This window comes from Drosophila virilis, chromosome 4 (assembly GCF_030788295.1).
Source record: "Drosophila virilis strain 15010-1051.87 chromosome 4, Dvir_AGI_RSII-ME, whole genome shotgun sequence".
In the NCBI taxonomy this organism is placed as follows: domain Eukaryota; kingdom Metazoa; phylum Arthropoda; class Insecta; order Diptera; family Drosophilidae; genus Drosophila; species Drosophila virilis.
In genome coordinates this window covers 10533933-10555109 of record NC_091546.1, presented here as the reverse complement: position 1 = coordinate 10555109, position 21177 = coordinate 10533933, and the positions used below count along the sequence as shown (strand labels likewise).

The following is a 21177-nucleotide window of genomic DNA, read 5'->3' as shown; positions in this document are numbered from 1 at the left end:
TAGCAATAATTTGAACATAACTATCGCTTATCGATTGTCAAAATTATTGACGCCAATTTAGCCGTTATTCGCAATGCTTTATTTAATTTTAAATTTTCGGCAGCCGTTATAAAATAGTGATAAAAAAAAAAACAAATAAATAAATATTTAGCTTAAAATTAGCGTAATGCAAACAATAAATTATGCGTAATTACAAATGGGATAATTTAAGGGGTTTTTCTTGGCCAGAAAGTATTCCATCTGTCAAATTATTGTTACCCCAAAAATATGTAGGTCAGCGACTCCTATTCATAGGTCATAAAAATGGATTACGTGTGTTACCTTTTATCAAGTATTAGACCATGCTACAAACATAATCAAAATCAAAAAACAATTCCGCATAAAAGTGAATTTACTTTTACTTACCATCTTCTTGATGTGTGTCGCCACAACCATCTTGTTTTTATAAACAATTAATACCTTCCATTTCGCCTCCTGAGTGCTCGCATTTATATGTATATAGACTTGGTTTGTTTGTTAGACGCGCTGTACTTAATGGGAGTGCCAACAAAAAGCGCCCAGTTCGGTGGGTATTTTTCACGCTTTGCTCCATATTCAATTCTCGGTTAGGGCCCCAGCTCACATTTCTCTGAGCTGCCGGTCCGAGCGCTAACTATGGCAGCGCAAAGTGAAAATTATTAAAATTTAACGTTGTACAAATCTTGGATGTGCAGCCATTCGTATCGCGCGCTTTGTCAAAAGCGGAAGTTTGCTTTCGAGTCGGATATTGTCAACAATAGAAAAGATCTAAGGAAATTAGCTAATTCGCCAAGTTAATCATCGATATGCATGGCTCTTTAATATATGTGTGCCTTCTAATCAGTCTATTTTACTTTTCGGAAGGTACGCTAAAGCTTCAAATCGGAAATGTGTTATGTGAATATAAAGGAATATTAAGAGAAATTTTCAAAATGACAAGATTACATCATTCAATGATCGGAGGACTCTTTTGCACCAAATGAATAGTTGAACTGGATATTTATTATGTACTTTCCGCTTTCGTTTTTCTCTTTTCCTGCTGCCCTCCAGGTAAGCCGTGCCCTGAAAAGTCGCGTCGCCACAAAACCCGCTGCGATGCTTATTATAAATGCCGCGATCTGCCCTCGAACTCGCACGTCTGGATTCCTACCAAGTGCAATGAGGGACTCGTATACGAGCACAATGTGGGCAGCTGTGTGCTGCCCGGCGAAGACTGGGAATGCATCACCCCAGGCGAACTGGAAAGCACATCCAATAGTCTCCCAGGCAAGGACGCCGACATAATCATCGTTAATACCGAAGATGAATCTGGACTGTTGCTCAAGGAGTCCTCACACTTGCAGGACGATGATAAAAGCGTGGATATTGTGCTGGACGCGACCATAAGCAGCGAGGAGAGTGAAGACAAGAAAAGTCCAGCTCTGCCCGCACAGCAGGCTAGTGAGTATGAAAGCTCCTCTTCCAGCCAATTCGATTCCAGCGGCGACGGAGAACTCGTCGACTTGGATGGCCAGCTGCAGGCAGCAACTCGTGAGGGTGAAGTGAAGATCGGCCATAATAGCAGTCAGTCTGCTCCTATGGCTATGTTCATGGAGCCATCGTCGACAAACAGTGGCGAGCATATGACATTTAATAGCCAGTCGGGCTCACCCATCGATCCGAATCTCACCGCGCATCTGCAGCGTCTCTCCCAGCTGATTGATGGACTGCAGCAGAAGTACCAGAAGACCGATAAGCCTCAGTTGGAAATGCGGCCGGATCAGTTGAATGCCTTTTTGGCCCACTTTGATTTGAAAAACCATTTTGATATGATCAATCCGTTGGGCAGCCACATGGAGACAACTGCTCCAACTACTACAACGAAACCTGCATTGGCCAGCGCCAATGCGGAACAGCCTGTTCCCTTGCCCAGGCCAACGGTCAACAAGACTCTGCTGCAGGAACACCTGACCAAGCATCGCATGCAGCCGGAGACCAAGCTGATCCTGTCCAGCGCACAGCCCTTCTCGTCGCATGGCCAGGGCTATGCAAACTCTCAAATCGTGGTCAACCGTCCCGAGGGATCGGTCACGTTTACACTGCCCCAGTATGGCCATGGCTCGGAGCAGGCTCAGCAGAATAGTCTAGCCCAGAGCCACGAGTACAACGATCATGAGCCCAAGGTCTCGGAGGAAACATTGAAAACGGTGCTGGAGCTGTCCAAGCAGATGATTGCTGCCCAGAACCTGCCCAAAGTGCTGCCGAATACCGCCTACAATGGGGCCTTCTACGCGCCGCCCATTCTACAGCCGGTTATACTGACACCGCACGGTAATCCCTTCCAGCAATACTATCCAATGCAGAACTACGAGTCGCAGCCACCGCCGCCACCGCCACGGAACCATTACGTGCATCACAAAAAAGCGAGCGGATACAACAAGAAGCAGCCGAGTACCACGATCATTCACAACAATGTGATACCCGTGCATGTGTCCAGCACCAGCTCTGGGGAAAAGGAAGTACTCGATACCTACGGCAACAGTTTGGGCGTCTATCCCAGCCTCAACAACAATCACAAAAACAATCAAATGGACGACAGCAACAGCAGCAATAACTACTACAACAAATTCATGACCACAATGACAACAGCACGACCCAGCTCCGGGATGTCGGTCACGACGATGAGCAGCCAGTACTCGGGCCAATATGCGGCTCCGTATGCGAGCGAGTTTGCACAGACGACGCCTCGTCCCTTCGAGGAGCAGCCGTCGGCGGCAACGGTGGCCTCCTATTACACGCCCAGTCCGCATCTGGATGAGAACAATGCGCATCGGGTCTTCCATGCGGAGAGCTACCCGACATCCATGGACATTGGCATGAATATGCCGCGACCGATGGATGGGCATAGCCCATACCCAATGCACATTGATCCGGATCGAGTGAAAATACGACCCAATTCGCATAAAATCGAAAGCATGGAAGTGGAAGCTGACGATGCGATTAACGCGAACTATGTCAACAGCAATGCGAATAACAACCAAAAGAACAACAATCGACACGTACTGACCTACAGCAGTGCCGGATCGACGGACACTGGGATGCTGGGCATGAGCCATCAATTAGCACCTGGCTCGTATGTGGAGCAGAACTATGCGATGCCCCAGAATGTGGCGAATGCGCAGCAGCAGCAACATGATTATCAGGCACCTTACATGGCCGGCATGAGCAACAGCGTCTACAGCGACGCCGTCGGGAGCAACATGTACAGCACTGGAGGTGGCGTGGGAATGGGCGCTGGCAATAGCATTCAGATGATGCCCGGCAAGACAAAGTACCCGTCCGGACTGGGCCAGCTGGTTAACTTTAACGGCAACTTCATCAGCTTGGACGTGTTCCAGAAGTCGATACTGCCATTGATAACCCAGTCGCCGTCCGCTTTGACGGAGCTGGGCAAGGTTGAGGTGATCACATGCCAGGCGGGCGTGCGGCAGCCCAACCAAACGGACTGCACCCGCTACTTTGTGTGCAGCAAAAAGGATGGCAAGGTCTTGACCTACTCCTGTCCACCCTATACGGGATTCAACAAGCAAACGCGTATCTGTGATGCTGCCACCTATGCCCAGTGCGGCAACATGCCCATCTTTAATGGTTACTCCATTGAGGAGAATCGGCGACAGCAGATGGAGGCGCTCAAGATGCTGGCGGAGGCCAAACGCCGGCAAGAGGCGACGCTCAAGAGTCAGAGCATTGCCAATATACTGAAGCAATACGGCAGCATGCAGGAGCCGGCAGCACCTGCAATATCTTCAGGCATAGACCAAAGCCTGTTGGACTCGTATATGGTCAGTCTGCCGGAGCCCAGCAGCACGCCACGTCCCACGCCAGCCATAGCCACATTGCCGCCGATCAGCAACAGCAGCGGATCCGTCAAGAAGCGCAAGTACTACTGCCGGGAGGGCGATAAGATACCCGACCAGACTTCGATCAGCAGCTATTTTGTCTGCTACAAGACGGCGCAGGGCCAGATGAAGGGGCACAAGATGACTTGCTCGAAAGGGCTGCTCTTCTGTCCGCGAACGTTAATGTGCACCCTGGCCAGCAAGTGCTCGGGCTAGTTGGAACTAGGTGAATTTGTTGCCGATTGAGCCTTTTGTGTTTGACTAGTTTTGTAAGTTATTTATTCTAATTTAAGCGTGCTAAACGACTAATTCTCTTCATTAAACTTAATAATGACAAGTCACAAGTTCGTTTTTATTTTAATATGCTGCTGCTTATTAGGTTGCTGCAGGTTCAAGAGGTCATTGTGAAAGTAATGCCATATTCTACCTGTCGAGCACGTTAAATACCTTGTGTCACAATTTCTCTCATGACACTCGCTTTTAATACCAGTTCTTAATTGGCGCGGACGACCTTCCTATAAAACTTGACATACTCGCGACTATGAACTGACATGTATACCCAAACTGGTCTACCCTTGCCGGGAGTCCTACCACTCTATCATCCACTGTGCAACATGCTGAAAGAGACATCTTCGATTCCAGGCAAATACTCTCGATCCAGAGTCAGTTGATATGTTCTCTGTTTATTATCATTAACATGTTGACTAAATTGCCTGGTAGAGTATTTAAAATTCGGCACTTTGAACATGGCCAGTTTTCTTGTTTAAATGTATGCCAAGATTTTAGATAGTAGGTACTTGCTATGGTACAAAGTTTCACTATTTTAATGTGCTCATAAGTTTTAATGTGCTGGCAGTTTTAGTAGGTTGTTATATGTACTATATAGTATATACCTTTTATTTATGGAATAAATGAAGCATATTTCATTTTCACTCAGTTAAAGAGTTGAGGTGAGAGTGTTTCAGTACGCGAAAGCCAATATCTAGGTTGCAAGGTAGAAATACTTATTACAAATATTAAGTTTGCCAGTCGAATTATAATTTCAACTGAAAACATAATCTAGTATATAAACCTAGCAGACTTTGTAGACAATCAGCTCTTCACAATGGTCAATTCACAATTTTTCTCAAAATTTTTATAACCTGAACCAGTATATAGTGTTTTTTAACAGGCGAAAGGAGGCTTCTCCGACCGAGTATATATTCATATATATATCTTGGCGGAAGAGAGAAAAGTCACTTTCACCTTTCATCGAAGACGAATTATATGCTTTTAATTGTCTTACTAAAATTAGTATCTAATAATTGTTTAAATTAATACTCACACAATGCTGTGCACGCGTCGCCAGGCATATTAGAAATTTCTTTCTTGCAATTTAATATGTCACTCACGCATCAACTTCTCTCCCAACTAGAGACTACTCCAACAACAACAAAATGGCCAAAAGGTGTCACTTTTCTCCAGACAGCGACTGCTGATATTGGCTGTAGTTAAGTCAATATATTTGATAGCATGTGCCATGCATCACCATTCGCTGTGATTTTCTTAACAATAGCAATTACAATAAACAAATTGCCGCATGCGACCCGCTACAACTAAAGCTCCGAAACATGGGGCAGATGAAAGTGGTTTTGCACAGGTTTCTGAAAGGGTTTTTAATCTCTGCTAGGGTTTCAATTTGTTGACAGTGGCACAAGCCGGCCGCGGCCCCAGTTGTCCGTAGACTGATTAAAATGGCAACAAACAGATTTTGTGCACATAAAAACAGAAACTTTAACTGAAAATGGTATAAATACATATTGAGTTTTAACTCAATGATAGAGAAATAAGTAATTTATATTTCAACTCTACTTGCATATATAGTTTTACATTTTATTATTATTTTCTTGAACTTATGTTGCACATCACACAAACACAAGAGATCTTTGCTTCGATTATGATTTCCCATTTCAACAACTAGTTATCAGTGAGAGTACTATTTCTAATGATCTATAATTTATTTATTTGATCTTCGATTTAGTAGACTGCTTTCAACATTTAACAACTACTTAAAGTTCTATATTTTAAATATGAATATTGCTTTACACAGAGAGCTACTTTCATTGAGATGCTTGAGAGAACTCATTTCATTTTCGCTGTTTTTTTTTGACATTTATAGTATAAACATTGCTTTTTGGTAATATATTTCACAACAACATTTCGTTTTTCTCTACTTGGGAAAATAGTTCAATAAGACAAATAAGATATTGATTTCAATGTTTTAAGCAATCGATTTGCTTAATATTTTATAGTCTAAAAAGTATTTACGATTAACTTGCGTTAGTTTATAATTCAATTATCACATTCTCTTTGATGATGATATATATTCATTTTCATTTGGTCTCGTTTCACAACGAGCTTTGCTTTTAGAGCGAATTTTAAATAAATATTGCTGTAGGATTATTATTTTTTCTTCTATTAGTTTGAACACGGAAATCATGGAAAGCGCTTAGAGAATTTTAACTTCACGCAGTTATTTAGAAAATTTACCTAGCCCTCGTATGGCACATAAGGCGTAGGAACATAGTGTATAATAAAACAATTCCACGGATAACTCCAGCTCAGACCATGCCGAAACCCTCGCTGCCCTCGCTGATGGCCAGGAGCAGCGATTTCTCGAATTGCTCATAGCTCTCGTAGTCGGGAAGGCAGAGCTGATTAAAGCTGGAAGAAGACAACAGAACAGAAGTTAAAAGGCACGTGATCGTGCATAAATACGCACCAAGTGTGTGCCGTGGGCAGGTTGCCAAACGTGGGCGCCGCAGTTATTTGGAATTGGGGATTGAGCTCCTGAAAGCCGCCGGGTGGCAGCTGGGAGCAGCCCGTGGTGAACTGCAGTAGACGCGCCATTTCCGTTTGGCTAAAGTTGCTTACGCCAGCCCAGAACCAGGCGAGCACGCGCCGAAACTCGGCCGAGTTTCCATTGGCAATGTGATGCGACTTGAAGTCGCTTACGGAATACTCCCCAGTGCCACACATCAGTAGCTAGCAGAGAATGGAATATATACTATATATGTTGCTACAAAAAAAAGTGTCTTTACCTCCAGTTCGTTTTCGTCGAAAATGCTTAGCAAGTTGTCCGGTATGATGGCATTCAGGCCCTTTAGAAAACTGTCGACTTCATCCTTAACGCTATTGCATAGCCGCTGCTGGGCCAAAGCGTCTAGATATTGATTTTTGGTAGCGTTGGTCACGCGAGTCTTGGCACCATTTGGAATAAGTTCTATGGTCTTGTTCAGCTGGCCGCTGGCATCGTAGAGGTCCTCCACGAAGTACAGCTCCAGCGTGTCCGTGTCATCCAGATCCGTATCGAGTATGTACTTGATCTTTGACAGATACAGATCTGGATCGTCCTGCTCAAAGTACTAGAGGACCAAACAAAAATCTCAGATATAAAACAGATGTAGGAAAAAGCATCCCACTCACCTTGTAGTGCACCCTTAGCCCAATGAGCTGGGCCAGAAACGAGCGACTAAAACGCGCGCGGACCAATTGGCGATAACTGCCGCCCAGGGCACTCTCGAAGAGACATTTGCCGACCATTTTTCCGGCGAACTCAAAGTACTTGAGCTTCAGATGCGAGGGCCGCGTAGGATTGGGATGCACCAGCGCCTGGTGTTTGTCGTGGAATGTACAAAAGAGGCCGCCGCGCGAATCAAACAAGGCGCTGCAAACTAGCTCGAACCACTCGCGGCGCAGGCCACCCCAGTCAATGCCCTGCTCTCCCTGGAAGGTGACCTCAAAGTTGCCGCACCAGTCCGACACCGAGAAGCCCTTGGTGGCCTTCATGCTGCTCTCCAGTATCTTTTCGCGATGCACCTTGAGTGCCATCTTCTCATGATAGTAGCTGGCATGGAACTTGCGCACCTCGTGATAGAAGAAATCCTGTTTGTCCTTAAAAGTCTCAGAGCCGCCAATGTTCTTCAGCAGAAAATGCGTAAAGGTGGCTGCAATTATGTTGCGATCCTTTGAGGCTAGCTCAATGCGCGGCTGCGCACCATCGTCTATGATGAAGACCGGCCCGTGCAGCTGACTTACCAGCTGGGGTAGAAAGTGGAACTTGGTCGACGGACAGAGCCGAAAGGTCGCAATACGTTTGGGAATGAACTTTAATATCATTTCCTTGATCGTCACCTGAAAAATCAACGAGTTCTGAGCCTGAACATTTCGCACAATCAATTTCATCTGCAACTATGAGACTCACCTGTTTCGGTCCCACATAGCACATCACCTTGCGCGGCTTGCTCCTCGTCGTTCCGTAGATGCTCAGCAGCTTCGCCTCGTAGCAAATGTTGTGCTTCCGCGAGGCTATGTTCTTGTGCACGAGCGTTGTGTCGCTACCTTCAAATTGCATTCAAGTGTAAATAGATTAACGACAATTATAAGCTATCGAGTTGCTGAAGACTGAATAAAGTAAACAGGAGATGTTTGGGAGAATGGGGGATGTATCCTATTTCCTAGCAAACTAGCTGAGTTGATAAAAATAAAAGGTCCGTCTTTCTGCCCGTCTACCTTTGTGAACTAGGCTCTAAGTTGTGTGTGTGTATATGTGTGATACGTCACTCTCACGGTTGAGATTGGGAGTTGATCCTCATATAATCAGAGAAAAGTATAGTTGCAATCTATATACTTACTGCTCAGCACGATTATATCAAAGTCCCCATTGGGCAGCTGCTGGTCGCGATAGCTAATGATGGCGCGCAAGCACGTGGGCTCCGGGAAGAGAGCAGTCACCGAGACGCGCGAGTTGACGCGGTCGTAGCTAAAGGCAATGGCATGCTGGAGCTTCTCGACGGATACGCCGTGCAGATCATAGATGGCCACGCGGTAGCCCTGCAGGAGAAGGCAGTTGTTAGATTAGGAATTAGATTTCCGGGCTAGTAGGCAAAAGTTACCTGAACCGCCTCGTCGGACTGCTCAAACAGGCAGGCATTGCCGAACTCGTCCCTGGGCTCGATATGCATCAGGGTGGGAGCACTTGCGCAGCAGATGAGCGTACTGGCCGGGCGGATGAACCTAGATCTGCGCGGATCGATGGCGCCGGGCAGAAAGTTGCGTACAAAGGGCGAGCCGGCAATGTGGCTGGCGCCGATAAGTACTGAGATCTTGTACTGGCCCGCGGTGCGGACCGTAAACTTGACTTTGGCAATGTTGGCATTATTGGGATCTGTGGACGAGCCCAGCTCGCTGATTGTGACCACTTTGCGTGTACCCTCGGTGACCTCCACAAAGAACTGGTCGGTATCACAGATTGGATAGGGCTGGCCGTTGCGCTGAAAGAAGCGCACTACGAAGCACATGGTGCCGCCCACTCGGGCCGGATCCTTCCAGTCCCACTGCACCCTACAGTTGGCAGGCAGCAAATACTTTCCGGTTACATACTGAAGCAGCGAGTGGCGCGCCTCGGGCGCCAGGGAGGGCTGTGTCATGGCGGCAAGTGTGACCAGACCGGCAACGGAAACAGACACCACCAGCATGCCGCCCCATGTCCAGGCGTCCTGATGCTGACTGGACTTGACCACCGTTGACCACAGCTGCGCCTTCAGAGCGTCTAGCTGTGCCTTCGATGTGGGCAGGCCTTGACGCGCCGTCGACCACAGCTGCCAGTCCTTGCCGAGTATCTTGCTGGCACGCGAGTCCTCCAGCCAGTATACGTCCTCCAGCGAGGCCACCTCAACGGCCAACAGACGCTGGTAATGATGCTGCATGCGATACTCCCGCAGCCATTCGCGCAGTATAAGCTTCTGCTGCAAATGTAGGGCAGCTCGTTGCAGGCGCTGCTCGTCCCCCGGCGGCAGCTCCGGCAGACGTTCTGGATCACCAGAGCTTGACAACGATGAGATCCCTGTAAGAAAAGACATAGACGCCATTTATAAATATTAAGTTACACAAACATAAAAGAAATACAAACAACTTTAGGCGCTGCAGCTAATTGAGTTAAATGGTCAAAGTTTGAGCAGAGTTCGAAACTTTGTTGTCATCAAGGAACACGCTCCTCCAATCCAAAAATAAAACCAACTTAATTGTGTCTTCAATTACAAGTCAACTTATTTAGCCCAGCGACTGCGTCATTCGGCAGGAACTTCGACAACCATGCCAATCAATTATATTTCAATTTTTATGACTACCAAAATGAGTTCGAGCCCGCATCCAAATTTGTACGACCCGCCCCAACCCGACCAGACCAGCCCAGCCCGCAAGCACTTATCGCTGACTTCCATCGCACGAAATGTTGTTCTTTGTTCCCTCACCAAGCTACCAATCCAACCTATTCCAAATAGTTGACTCTTTGTCCCCTTTCGACCTTTCGACTTTCGACTTTTTCGCATTCTTCTCTTATACAAACCAACAAATTCGCGAAATGTTCTTGGTGAAGTAGCTAAATCTATTATTAGCTACGATTTTATCTTTCACTATTGAAGTAACCGGGGATAACCCGTCGTTGTCCGGACAAATTAAAGCTACTAGCCTCGGCTTGTGATATGAGTTGACCGGCAATTAGTTAAAGATTATCTTCAGTTTCGGATTGTAAAGAACGTCTTTAGGTAAAAAGTAAATTTATTTATATTTAAGCAGTTTAATTTATAAATGACAATCGTTTCTCAGAAATTGATTTGGATAGATAAGTCAAAGCTATCTTTGCAAGATATTTTATAACTTTGCGTCAGTTTCTTTTGGTTTTCCTTTTCCCAAACAAGTTTAATATTAAGATGAAACTTACAAAACAGATAACAAATATCATAAAAAGAGAGAGAGAGAGAGAGGGAGGACATAGAGATAGATAAAGCTAGAGAGAAAGTAGATGAAGGGAAGGATAGAAAAAAGGGAAAAAAGATCCGGATGGAGAAAAAAGATAGGAGGCAAAAAGAGAGAGAGGTAGATAGGGGTAGAGAAGTAAGGGGCAAAGATAGGAGAGATTAGGATTTATGGTAACAAGGTATCTCATAGTCGAGCACTCTCGACTGGATTACTCGTCAATTGTTCTCCGTCTCTCTCTAACCACTGGCAACAAGGGCTGCAAGCCTCCACCTCAAGCGGCCAACAAGTAAGGCAGGACCCTAATCGGAGCGCGCGATCTAGGGTCAGCCGGAGAAGTATAAAAATAATGCGATACGAGTAAATATTCGCATTGGCTACTCACATAACTACAACTACTTAGGCTAGGTAACATTTGCGTGTCTGACATTTGAAAACAATTTTATTTGGTTACCAATTGCTTTCATTCTTAAAGTAGCGCTCATAACATTATATTTATGGCGGAACCTACGACTTCCGGTTGATTTCGTTGGTTCTGTGACCAACATCAAAACGGCGAGAAACGGAGAAGGCAAACAATGATAGGCAACTTTCTATATTGAAAAACTTTCCTTTGATAGGGTCGAATGTGTCATACAACTTTACTTCTATATGCATTCTTAGTTAACGTCGGTGTTTGTGGTCCGAATATGCTTCGGCTGGAACAATATGCACTGATCAGAATAGCCGAAATGCAACTAAGGCGACCTTTATGAACTTTTCGCGGCTTAAATTTGGCAAACAACAGAATTTATATGTCGAAGCTTACGCTTATTGTTGTTCTTGCTTTCGGCCTTAGATAGCGTGGGCAGAGCTATTTAAAGATTTTAAAATTCGCACAGAATACAAAGAGTACTTTTATACTCTCTCAAATATGGTGAATAAGTTATCAAGTATTTGAAAAAGGCGTCGTCTGAGGTTTCAATAGAAGCTTCTACCTTTCAAATGTCAAGTTTAAAGCTCTTAAAGGAGATGAATGTTTTATAAAAATTTTTAAAATCCTGTTTTGTAAACTCACCAATCGCATGCCTTAAACACAATTTGAGACTAACGCAAGGCAATATCTTTTTTGTGGCTCTATGTGAGGGCCAAAACACTTGCATGTTATAAATCAAAAGTGACATGTCTAAATGTTCGCTAAATTGATGCGAAAATCCTTTGAGCTTAACGCAAGCTTGCAGCAATATCAGTTCCTGGCTAATTGCTGCATCCTCAGGCATCAATTGGATCTGAGCCATATGAGAAAATGTGTGTATTGCGTGAAGTTCAATTAAAACTATGTTAATTTTGTCATTTAAGTAAAAGCTTACTGCGAAACATTTAGTATTAGTGCTGTGCATCAATCTCTGAGCCAATACAACATGCTTAACTATAAGATATAAGGAGGAGCAGTAGGTCGCCGGCTCAAATCCAGAGATTTCTTAATTCAGCTACCTTTGCTTCCTCGCTCCTCGCCCTGCAAATAGTTATATCTATCTAGCTTAAACATAGATGGGGATCACATATAAATATCTACACTCGGTCTGCATACACTCTCAGATGTGACAAAGCAACATCGGAAACGGCAATGAACGCCAACTCAATTATCTGTACATTCAATTTTATTTGAAAAGCACACTTCAGCCCGTGGCTGGGTCTACTGCCGCTCAAATGCCGCTTTGGCAATAGCCTCTGCATATAACGTATACGCAGTGTTGGCTCACAAACGAATTTGTCGCTCAGCGCTCTCATTAGCGATATAAGTACTAGATGCTTGGGCATCCAAGTGCTCGCTAACTATGTCGCTTGCTCTCTTCTCAGAATACACATATTTATATTCACAGGGAGATGGCTTACGGTTCTAATGACCGGAGGAGCGCACATTAAATAAAAGCCTCAAAAGCAGGCACAGTTGAGGGTCATGTGTTTTTAGTCAACTCAACGCTAGAAACTGACTTGAACCCGGAATATTTTTTTTTACCATAAAACGAAGAATAGAACCTAAACCATATTGCTTATTGCGATATTTGAAAAAATGTTTGATTATACAATATATTGAATTGTGCCCGTAAACCGTGTGAAAAGTCTGAAACTGGAAATTCGGATTCACGAACCGAACCGAATATCTAATATATGGTTTTTTATATCTAAAGCGAATCAAGTTTACTTAATGGGTTCGCATATGCTGATTATTACAGGCATTATTTAACCGATTGACTGGTATTTACACTTTTTATAGAGCATTGCGTTGTCGATTATACCTGCTTGCAAAGTTATAATGCCCTTTCCAGGTAATTGCAAAATATTAACAAAAATGGCCTTGCCTTAGCCAGCTTAAACATTATTATTAATTAAAACTTTTGCTAGCATTTATTTAAGTTTTAGATTCTTACCTTTGTTGAAAACTTTGCACGCTCACTTGTCGCACGAGTCTTTAAATATAAATATATATGTAGGAATATATGCTTTTTTATGGTAATTTTCTATCGAACTTCTGTGTTAGGGACAACTGGTCGACGTTTAAGACCTCAGTTGCTTAGCAAAGTTCAATTCATTGTAAGATTTTGAATACTTCATGAATATGAAAAACACGCTTTGGATCAAAATATCCGACTAGGGGATACCTAATAATCAACTCAAAGTTGTGGCATTTGACTGCCTGGCTTTTCATCTGGCTTTTCGCTCTTCTGCTTATATATTTTGTTATATGGTATTTAGAGACTTGTCACAACAATGGGCCTAATTAACTCCCAATGGCGCTGTTTGCGCAACACAAACACAAAAATAGCCAACAAACAGTTTCGCAAACGCACTTATTTATTTACTCGCAGCAGCATTTGCCACAGAGAATAAACCTCAGCAGTTTTTGCATACCCTAGTGTACTGTTGTGACTATTTGCTGAATCTTTCGGATTTTAAAAGCCAGCCACACGTAATACGAATATTCAAAAGGTCAAAGGCAGAAATAAGGATAAGAGCTTTGATAAAAACGAAATTGCGACAACATCTGAAAATACAGATATTAATGGCAACATCATGCAAAGCTATAAGGGCTTTAAATAATTGCTCGAAAAATTATATTTAGTTCGAATTAAGATTTGTTACGTTCTAATACTCATGTACTAAGAATACTGTTTTTTTCGTGAGGTAGTATTGATGCTGATCTAGAGAATATAATCTGAATGGTTTGCCTCTGCCTGAACATTACACACAAAACCAATATATCCTTATACTATTACATGGCCTACAATAGGTAAACATAAGTTATACCAGGACCGTATTTAATGAGGTCTTCTCACTCACACATCGAACATTTTCACCTCACACACACACACACACAGGTGAGTATGTGGCACATTGCGAATTCGCATAAATAAATTTAGACGAATGCAACTGCACAACTTGGCACCTGAATTTGAACGTGTGTGCGAATTCGTGTGAACATATATGTATGCAAGCATGTTTGAGTGTGTGCAATATGCAGGCAATTGTGGCAGAATTGAAGGACATTTAGCAATAGTATATGCATATATTTTATTACTAGCTGACAGAAACGGCGTTGCCCAGCCCAAATCCATTTGTGCATCATTCAAAATCTTTGACACTGTTAAAAGGCGGGATATTGCGAAAAGTTTGGAATACGACGCGAAATGATATTCTTTGAATTTAGTTTGAACCAGCAACTTCACTTGCAGGGAGAAGCGGTGAATTATGCGAATACCTCTTAAATTAATTGAAACAAACAACTTTTGAAATGAATTTGGGATCGCACCGGAATGCAACCGTTTCTTGCGATTTTTCCAAAAAGAATTTCTCTGCGCGAAGAATTGCTAAAAGCTTCGTCTTAGCGTAAAAGCGTAAAAACTTTAGAGTCCAGCTCAGTTAAGCAGGATAAACCGTTTTATGTCTATATAGACTGTTCATGCACACATTAAATATCGTTGCTTGACACTTCTGGATTGGACACTGACATATATTAATTTTCAGGAGAAACGAATAACCGACTTTTACGTAAGAGTTGATGAACGTAAATGTTCACATATAACGTGCCGAGCGGCACTTTGCGTTCCTTTGGGACTAGCGTTTGGCGGTTTTTGGCACGCAAACAATTCATTTCTATAAATCCCTCGACTTTTAAATTTATTTTATTCAAAACGATTTTCGGGGCAGCCAGCTTCATGTAGACATAAAGCCAGGGCGGCGGGTCAGGGTCAAACGGAGAAAAACTTGCGAGAATGAGAACAATCATAAAATGCGCATTCGTCCAGTTCTTTCGAATTGGCCGCAAAATAAAAGGCAAGGGAATGTTCATGCTTAAAGGTTGGGCTTTTAATTGGCCTAGCCAATTACCTGTGCACACTCACCTGAGGACGAGGACTGCGAGTGTCGCATTGTGGTGGCCATGGCAATGGAATTTATCTCCGATTCGGGCGACCACATTGTATTATATCTTGTCTTGATTTGCTTTGTTGTATTATATAATCGATTTATTGAGCGCGATTCAAATATTGTAATAAAACTTTATTTAACTCAAGAGATACTTCATGTTGCATTTTGGTTCATTTTGATAGGGTATTGTTATTCGTTTTCCAATTGTTGCCGTAGTTTCGTTAAGTTTATTAACAAATGTTACTAGAGATCATTTCGGGTCACGTTAATTATACAAGAGTGAAAAATACTTATAATGTTGCTGGCAATGTAAATCAATCTTTTTATTGGCTTGCAACTGACCTTCGACAGGCTAGCCAATGCCAAATGAAAATCGCGCCAGAGAAAAATGTAAGATGCCAAAAAAAAAAGCATTGCAAAGGATAAATAATATACCTAATGTTGAATGTACGAGATGCTGGCACATAGCTGCATTTCCGCAAACTTATCTACAATCTTCTCTCAAGCAAGCTATTCATATTTTTGTGAACTTTTCTGTTTGCTGTCAAGAAATAATTATATTCTCTAATACGAAAATCGATAACAAAGTTTACAATTAAATATTTGTATACCCTATACACAATGAAATTGGGTATACTTGTTCTGTGCCAAAGTATGCAACAGTCAGAAGAAAGCATTTCCCAGCTGACTAACTAATTAGAGTTAGGAAGCTGAATTTACGGGCGGAAAATAACAGATAAGACGAACTCAAACTGAGTATATAGTATGTAAGGCTTTTCGTATATATTATGCAGGTTTTTGTATACTAAACAAAGTTTAAGTTTTGTAGCTTTCGATATTAATATTAAATGGAGCTTATGGTGAATACTTCCTGAAATTTTGACATTTCTGAAAGTTGTCAACTCACAGGAATATGGAATAAAAAAACTTACATGAAGGGAACCTCATGATTTTGAATATCCAAAATGTAAACGTAAAAAGCAAAAATTATAATTTGCAAGATATTTTATCTTCTGTTTTAAATATTTTTATCTTTCATATATATGTATGTTAAAAGCAACAACATTTGCGAATTTTAATAGGAGCATCCACACACACACACACACAAACACACACACACACACACACACACACACAAGCAAACGCCACTCTCTGCGTCGCAAAGTGGACAAAAATTATACGGGCTGTGCCTCGGCCCCCACCCTCCGGCCGTAAATGAGAGTGAGTCAGTCACAAAACAACCGCAACAGCAGCAGCACGCTCTTCATCCTCCACATCCTGCTGCACATCATCATTGCCATTGATGGCGCCATTTTTGTTTTTGTTTGCCTAGCAAGCCAATCTGAGTGTGAGTATCCTGTTCCCGCCGGTGCTTGTAATCCGAGCTGACAAACTTTGTCTGCAGTCATAAGCACTTTCCCTCTGTGTGTGTGTGCGTGTGTGTGTGTATGTGTGTGCTCTTCGTGTGAATCGATTTGTGTGTTTGTGTGTGTGTGTGTGTGTTTACTGTCGGAATTTGTAAGGAAAGTGAGCTGTTCATTTGCTTTAGGGTCGCCAAGTGGCCGACGTCTATTTAAGTTTTCCCTCCCTCCTCTTTTATTCATACAGCCAAATACACGAATATCTGTGTGTACACACATACAAACATGCATGTGTGCGTCTCTGGTGTGTACAAAAAGTCAACTTAATGGTCTCCTGTCGTTTTCAAAAAAGGTAAACACACAAGAAATACTCATAGTTCCCTACGTCTTTCAAATTAGACTCTAATAATTTAAAGTTTTTATTGTTTGTTTTTCGACCACATATTTCATTGCGATTATGCACCGCAGCTCTATTTTCGTCATTATACAAGTGGAAATTATTTGTCTTTTAAGTGTGTAAATGTTTTTATGTGCTTTGTTTTTATTCAAGGATACCGCAAAAGGCACAATATGATAATTTGTTGGGGCAGAGATGGCGGCAGGGTTAATGTGGTACGAGCGAGACGGCACGGAACAGTGCGATAGAAAGAGAACGCGAACTTGAGAGAGCAAAGAGCGAAAGCTGAATTACAGCTGCGATATTGTAATTGTGAGCAGACAAATGCGACAACAAAACGTAATAGCAACAACAGAATGCTCACGAGGGCCACGGCAATAATGATAACTAAACGCAAGAGCGCCGCCAGCGACAGCGGCAGAACTGTCAACAGCAATGGCGACCATATGTCAGAGCGAGATAGCAACAGCATCAGCAGCAGCTTCCGTCCGGCGTCTGGATGCTTGGCCTACATAACAAAAACAGTTGCAGCTTCACTGTTATGCGGACATCTTTGCGGGAGGGGGCGTGGGTAGCGAGACGAATGGCAGGCATTGTCGGTAGGCAGCAGTCAGGCGTTGGGATGAGTTGACCAAAGAGAACGACGCAATAAAGGGCCTCTTGTTATGTGCACATGTCTTTTAGACTTCTCTGTTGTCGTTCATGCTGCTTTTCATTGCCACTCGACGAATTTTTAACGGTTTGCCAGCAGCCACGCGAATCTTTTTAATTTGTTTAGCCCCACTCCTTCCCCGCTTGCGGTGCAAGTGGCGCACTTCAACCGTCGCCTGTATGTGGAAAAGCAGGCGCAATTTCCTTTCAATTTCCTTCCAGGCAAGCAACAGCAAATTGCCATAACAGGCACTTAATGGAAATTTCTCTCTGGCCCTCTGCCGGCCGTTGGTCAGTGTTTACCAAACAGTTATTTCCTTAACAACGTCAACGACATTCATTGGCTACTTTCCCATTCACAGTATTTGTTTTTTTTTTTTTTTTGCCAGAACGAAGTACTTACGACTCGTAATGGATTTTTCGGACTGACAACCAAATTCTTGCTTACATTTGTGATATATGTAATTCCCAAATATCTGTCTCAGAATTTTGGTGTGCATTAATTGTTGTATATTTGGGAACAAGTTGTATTTTGATTAAAATAGAAATGGAAAACGGCAAAATTTTTGTTTGTTTGTGGTCGCTTATCTAACAGGTTCCATGGTGTAATGGTTAGCACTTAGGACTCTGAATCCTGCGATCCGAGTTCAAGTCTCGGTGGAACCTGAGCAGCATTTTATTAATTATTTATTTTTATTATTATCAATAATAATAAATACCATCAGTCGTTGCAAGATTTCTATATTGAAAAATGTACTTATCAATTGAATAATTCGATAATAAAAATCAAATTATTCTAGACAGACTCTTGATTCTGAACAGGAATATATATTGAAGATGCCTTCTTCTTGCTGTTAATTGTATTTGCACATTTTCAATGAACTCTTTTAACTATTTTATTGTATTGCAACCTTTTGCGGCCCCATAGTTTTTAGGTATTCAAAGCAGGTCAACCTGAATGTCATTTTGGGGACCACGCGAACAGTTATGTGTCGGAACGAAATTTAGGAATACACAATACTAACGCAGCAGTATTAACGGTAGAACTACGAACAACAATAACACAGCAACTGTGAATGCAAGAGTAACTGTAACTGCGACATTTGAAAGCAGCCATAAAGGATTATGGCCGCAACCAGGGCTCAGGGCAGGGGTTATAAAACATCTGCGTGTGCGAATATGCATGAATAAAATAACAGAACAAACTATAAAAATGTATTATGCAAAGGATTCTTGGCGCGAAGTTGGATAAGTTTATAATGGCTGCAGGTGGCGACCCTTTTACCACGTGCACCGCAAAATAGGTTAGGCGAGTAATATGTCACTGGGCAGTACGAATAATTATCTCATGGCAATCAACACGAAATGGGAAATGTTATGCACAGGATGTCTCTTTTTACATTGTAGCTCATTAATTTATGCATGCATGTATTATCGATATTTATGTTGTTAATGCTTTTCACTTTTTTTGACTACCGAAAAAAACACGAGGCGCCGCGTTGCGACAGGCAATCAACCAGCGCGCTCCGATGTTAAACGAAAACTGAGCATTTAAGGACATTTACGATTGATTTTATACCGAATACACGACTGTCCAAATTCGCCTAGTCGTGTTATTGCCTTCAGCTCTATTGTTGTTGTTGTGACACAGAAAACTTCGTTTTGTGAATAGCCGAAAGCGAAAAGAGAGAGCGTGCCCGAGCCCGAGTCCGAGCCCGAGCCGCAGTTCGGAGTGAAAGCTTTTGAGCCTTGTCCACAGAGGCTAGAGCTTTCGTATTCCAGCAGGTTGTTTTTTGTTTCGCCAGCCTATTAAAATTACAATGTGACTTTTACCTAATAAGCCCTAGAACACACAACGACTTTGTTAGCCAATTTAATTACTTTTTTCAACTCTTGAAAAACAAAACATTTGAAATATGCCGCCATTCAAAAGTAGTCCGATTTTTACTTGATAACAAAAGAAAAACAAGAACCGTTGTCAAAGAATAATCTTTATGTACCATAAATGCACTCCCCTACAAATTCAGGTAATTGTTATTTATATACTCGATACAAAACTAATAGTTATTATCAATTATTCACAATTGAATACCTAATTGACTTTATACAAATGAATTTTATTAATTTTCAGTGCATTTTACATATTTATTCGATCAATTATTTTCGAATAAAAATAAACTTATAGTTGCTTGGATTAGTTTAAGTTCACCCGATCATTTAGATGAAGAATATACTTTCTTTTTTTTATATTTTCACTTTGCAAAGCTACTTATGCCAAAAGTGAGAAATAGACATGAAATCTTAAAGAGTTGGTTTTATAGTGTCTGTTTAATGAAAGATAGATATTTTGGTGATCAATACACATTGCTGGTTGATACAAAATACACTTATGACAAAATTTTCTCAACGGTTCCATGGTGTAATGGTTAGCACTCAGGACTCTGAATCCTGCGATCCGAGTTCAAATCTCGGTGGAACCTGATTATTAAAGTTTATTTTTCTATTTTATTTTTACTTCTTTTGGCAAAACAAGAATAAAATTCAATAAAATTGTTAAACAGATCTATTTTGTATAGTTTTTCTCTAAACTGACGATTACAAGTTTGTAGGCTTGTATTACAAAATTTTTTGGTGGAGATCGTATGGGTTCCATGGTGTAATGGTTAGCACTCAGGACTCTGAATCCTGCGATCCGAGTTCAAATCTCGGTGGAACCTGAGTTCGAATTCTTCTTTTATTTTTTTTTTTATAATTATATTCAATTCGATTTGAACTGTTACGCTTGAAGACATGTTAGCACGTGTTACTGTTTGAAGAGCTTTCGAGCCACCTGTATACACTCTAGCATAAATCAACAATGCGCCAAAATGCGAAATGCACACGCACACACACATACACAACAATTGCTTGCATGCATATGTGTGCAACACCTATCGGTAAATACACACTGAAATAAACTGGTGAACGCAATTTTGTTATTGCACAGTTATTGACCCTAGGCTTAGAATAGGGAAATTATATGCGATGCAGCATGAAGCGCATCTTATGGACTTACCTTTATCACGGAATAGCCGCTTGTAAGCGTGCCATTCGTCGGCTGTGAAGCTGGTTTGGTGCTCGTGCCTCGTGTAATGATGCAGCCAGTCTGGATACGAGGACCAAATCAATAAAACAATCTTTACCAGTGAGATGGTAAACATTAAACTCAACACAATCGCTATCAATACTTTCAGCGAGCCTTTCAACATAATAAACAAATGCACATGTACACAATTGTTCAAAAGCCGCAGCGCATTCCCCTTCGGATTAAAGCACGCAACACATTTTGTTTAACATTTAACAATTATATGCACGTTCCCAGAGCGAGCCATTTCGCTTTGTTTTTGCGCGTATTTGTGGCATACGGAAAAAAGCGTAGTTAATTGCTTTCAGTTTAGATTTAAATGCATCCGTACATATTTGTTTTTTTTTTTTCTTCTGAACACAAAAACATTAAATGTTACAGAACAAAACAGAATTGTGTTTGATTCGGTGCATTTGCCTTTCTGCTGAACAGCTGACGGACAAGGTTACCGGACAATCGCTGCCAGCAGTCTGGCAGCACTGATGCCAGCCGATACAGAAACCATTCAGTCCATAAGAAAAAACATTCTGCAAGCGACAGTGTGAG

General features: G+C 42.1%; 2 protein-coding genes, 1 long non-coding RNA gene and 3 other non-coding genes across 14 annotated transcripts; 4 read left to right on the top strand and 2 right to left on the bottom strand.

The window, feature by feature from the left end:
- Window positions 1–134: 134 nt before the first annotated feature.
- Window positions 135–5673, bottom strand: LOC138911199 (uncharacterized). The gene is made up of 3 exons (XR_011416594.1): window positions 5221–5673; window positions 406–652; window positions 135–344 (listed from the first exon to the last, which is right to left on the bottom strand). It is a non-coding gene; the product is annotated as an uncharacterized lncRNA (long non-coding RNA).
- On the top strand, window positions 648–4228 carry LOC6628205 (uncharacterized). The gene is made up of 2 exons (XM_002052178.3): window positions 648–882; window positions 1069–4228. Exons 1-2 carry the CDS (start codon window positions 825–827, stop codon window positions 4110–4112), a joined length of 3102 nt encoding a protein of 1033 aa, XP_002052214.1. The 5' UTR covers window positions 648–824; the 3' UTR covers window positions 4113–4228.
- A 22-nt stretch (window positions 5674–5695) lies between the features above and the next one.
- LOC6628206 (apoptosis-resistant E3 ubiquitin protein ligase 1) lies at window positions 5696–21049 on the bottom strand. 9 transcript variants are annotated; one of them, XM_032438159.2, is made up of 8 exons: window positions 20563–21049; window positions 8831–9780; window positions 8570–8768; window positions 8140–8276; window positions 7362–8093; window positions 6977–7300; window positions 6658–6920; window positions 5696–6599 (listed from the first exon to the last, which is right to left on the bottom strand). In XM_032438159.2, the coding sequence occupies exons 1-8, from the start codon at window positions 20753–20755 to the stop codon at window positions 6497–6499; spliced, it is 2901 nt and encodes a 966-aa protein (XP_032294050.1). In that variant the 5' UTR covers window positions 20756–21049; the 3' UTR covers window positions 5696–6496. The 9 variants fall into 9 exon arrangements, with proteins under 9 accessions (XP_032294050.1, XP_032294051.1, XP_032294052.1 ...); XM_032438160.2 differs by having other exon boundaries at window positions 7362–8087; XM_032438161.2 differs by having other exon boundaries at window positions 7362–8069.
- Window positions 18102–18173, top strand: TRNAQ-CUG (transfer RNA glutamine (anticodon CUG)). The gene has a single exon. It is a non-coding gene; the product is annotated as a tRNA-Gln (tRNA).
- Window positions 19916–19987, top strand: TRNAQ-CUG (transfer RNA glutamine (anticodon CUG)). Its single transcript has one exon. It is a non-coding gene; the product is annotated as a tRNA-Gln (tRNA).
- TRNAQ-CUG (transfer RNA glutamine (anticodon CUG)) lies at window positions 20153–20224 on the top strand. Its single transcript has one exon. It is a non-coding gene; the product is annotated as a tRNA-Gln (tRNA).
- Window positions 21050–21177: the final 128 nt, after the last annotated feature.

What these genes read in the sequence shown, in the direction of transcription:
- LOC6628205 (XM_002052178.3), top strand. Translation starts at nt 825, where the DNA reads ATGCATGGCTCTTTAATATATGTGTGCCTTCTAATCAGTCTATTTTAC. An exon ending in TCTATTTTACTTTTCGGAAG is followed by an intron (nt 883 to 1,068) that starts GTACGCTAAAGC and finishes GCTGCCCTCCAG; the next exon opens with GTAAGCCGTGCCCTGAAAAG.
- LOC6628206 (XM_032438156.2), bottom strand. Translation starts at nt 11,968, where the DNA reads ATGGCTCAGATCCAATTGATGCCTGAGGATGCAGCAATTAGCCAGGAA. An exon ending in TCGACGAAAACGAACTGGAG is followed by an intron (nt 6,921 to 6,976) that starts GTAAAGACACTT and finishes ATTCTCTGCTAG; the next exon opens with CTACTGATGTGTGGCACTGG. An exon ending in CTGCCCACGGCACACACTTG is followed by an intron (nt 6,600 to 6,657) that starts GTGCGTATTTAT and finishes GTCTTCTTCCAG; the next exon opens with CTTTAATCAGCTCTGCCTTC.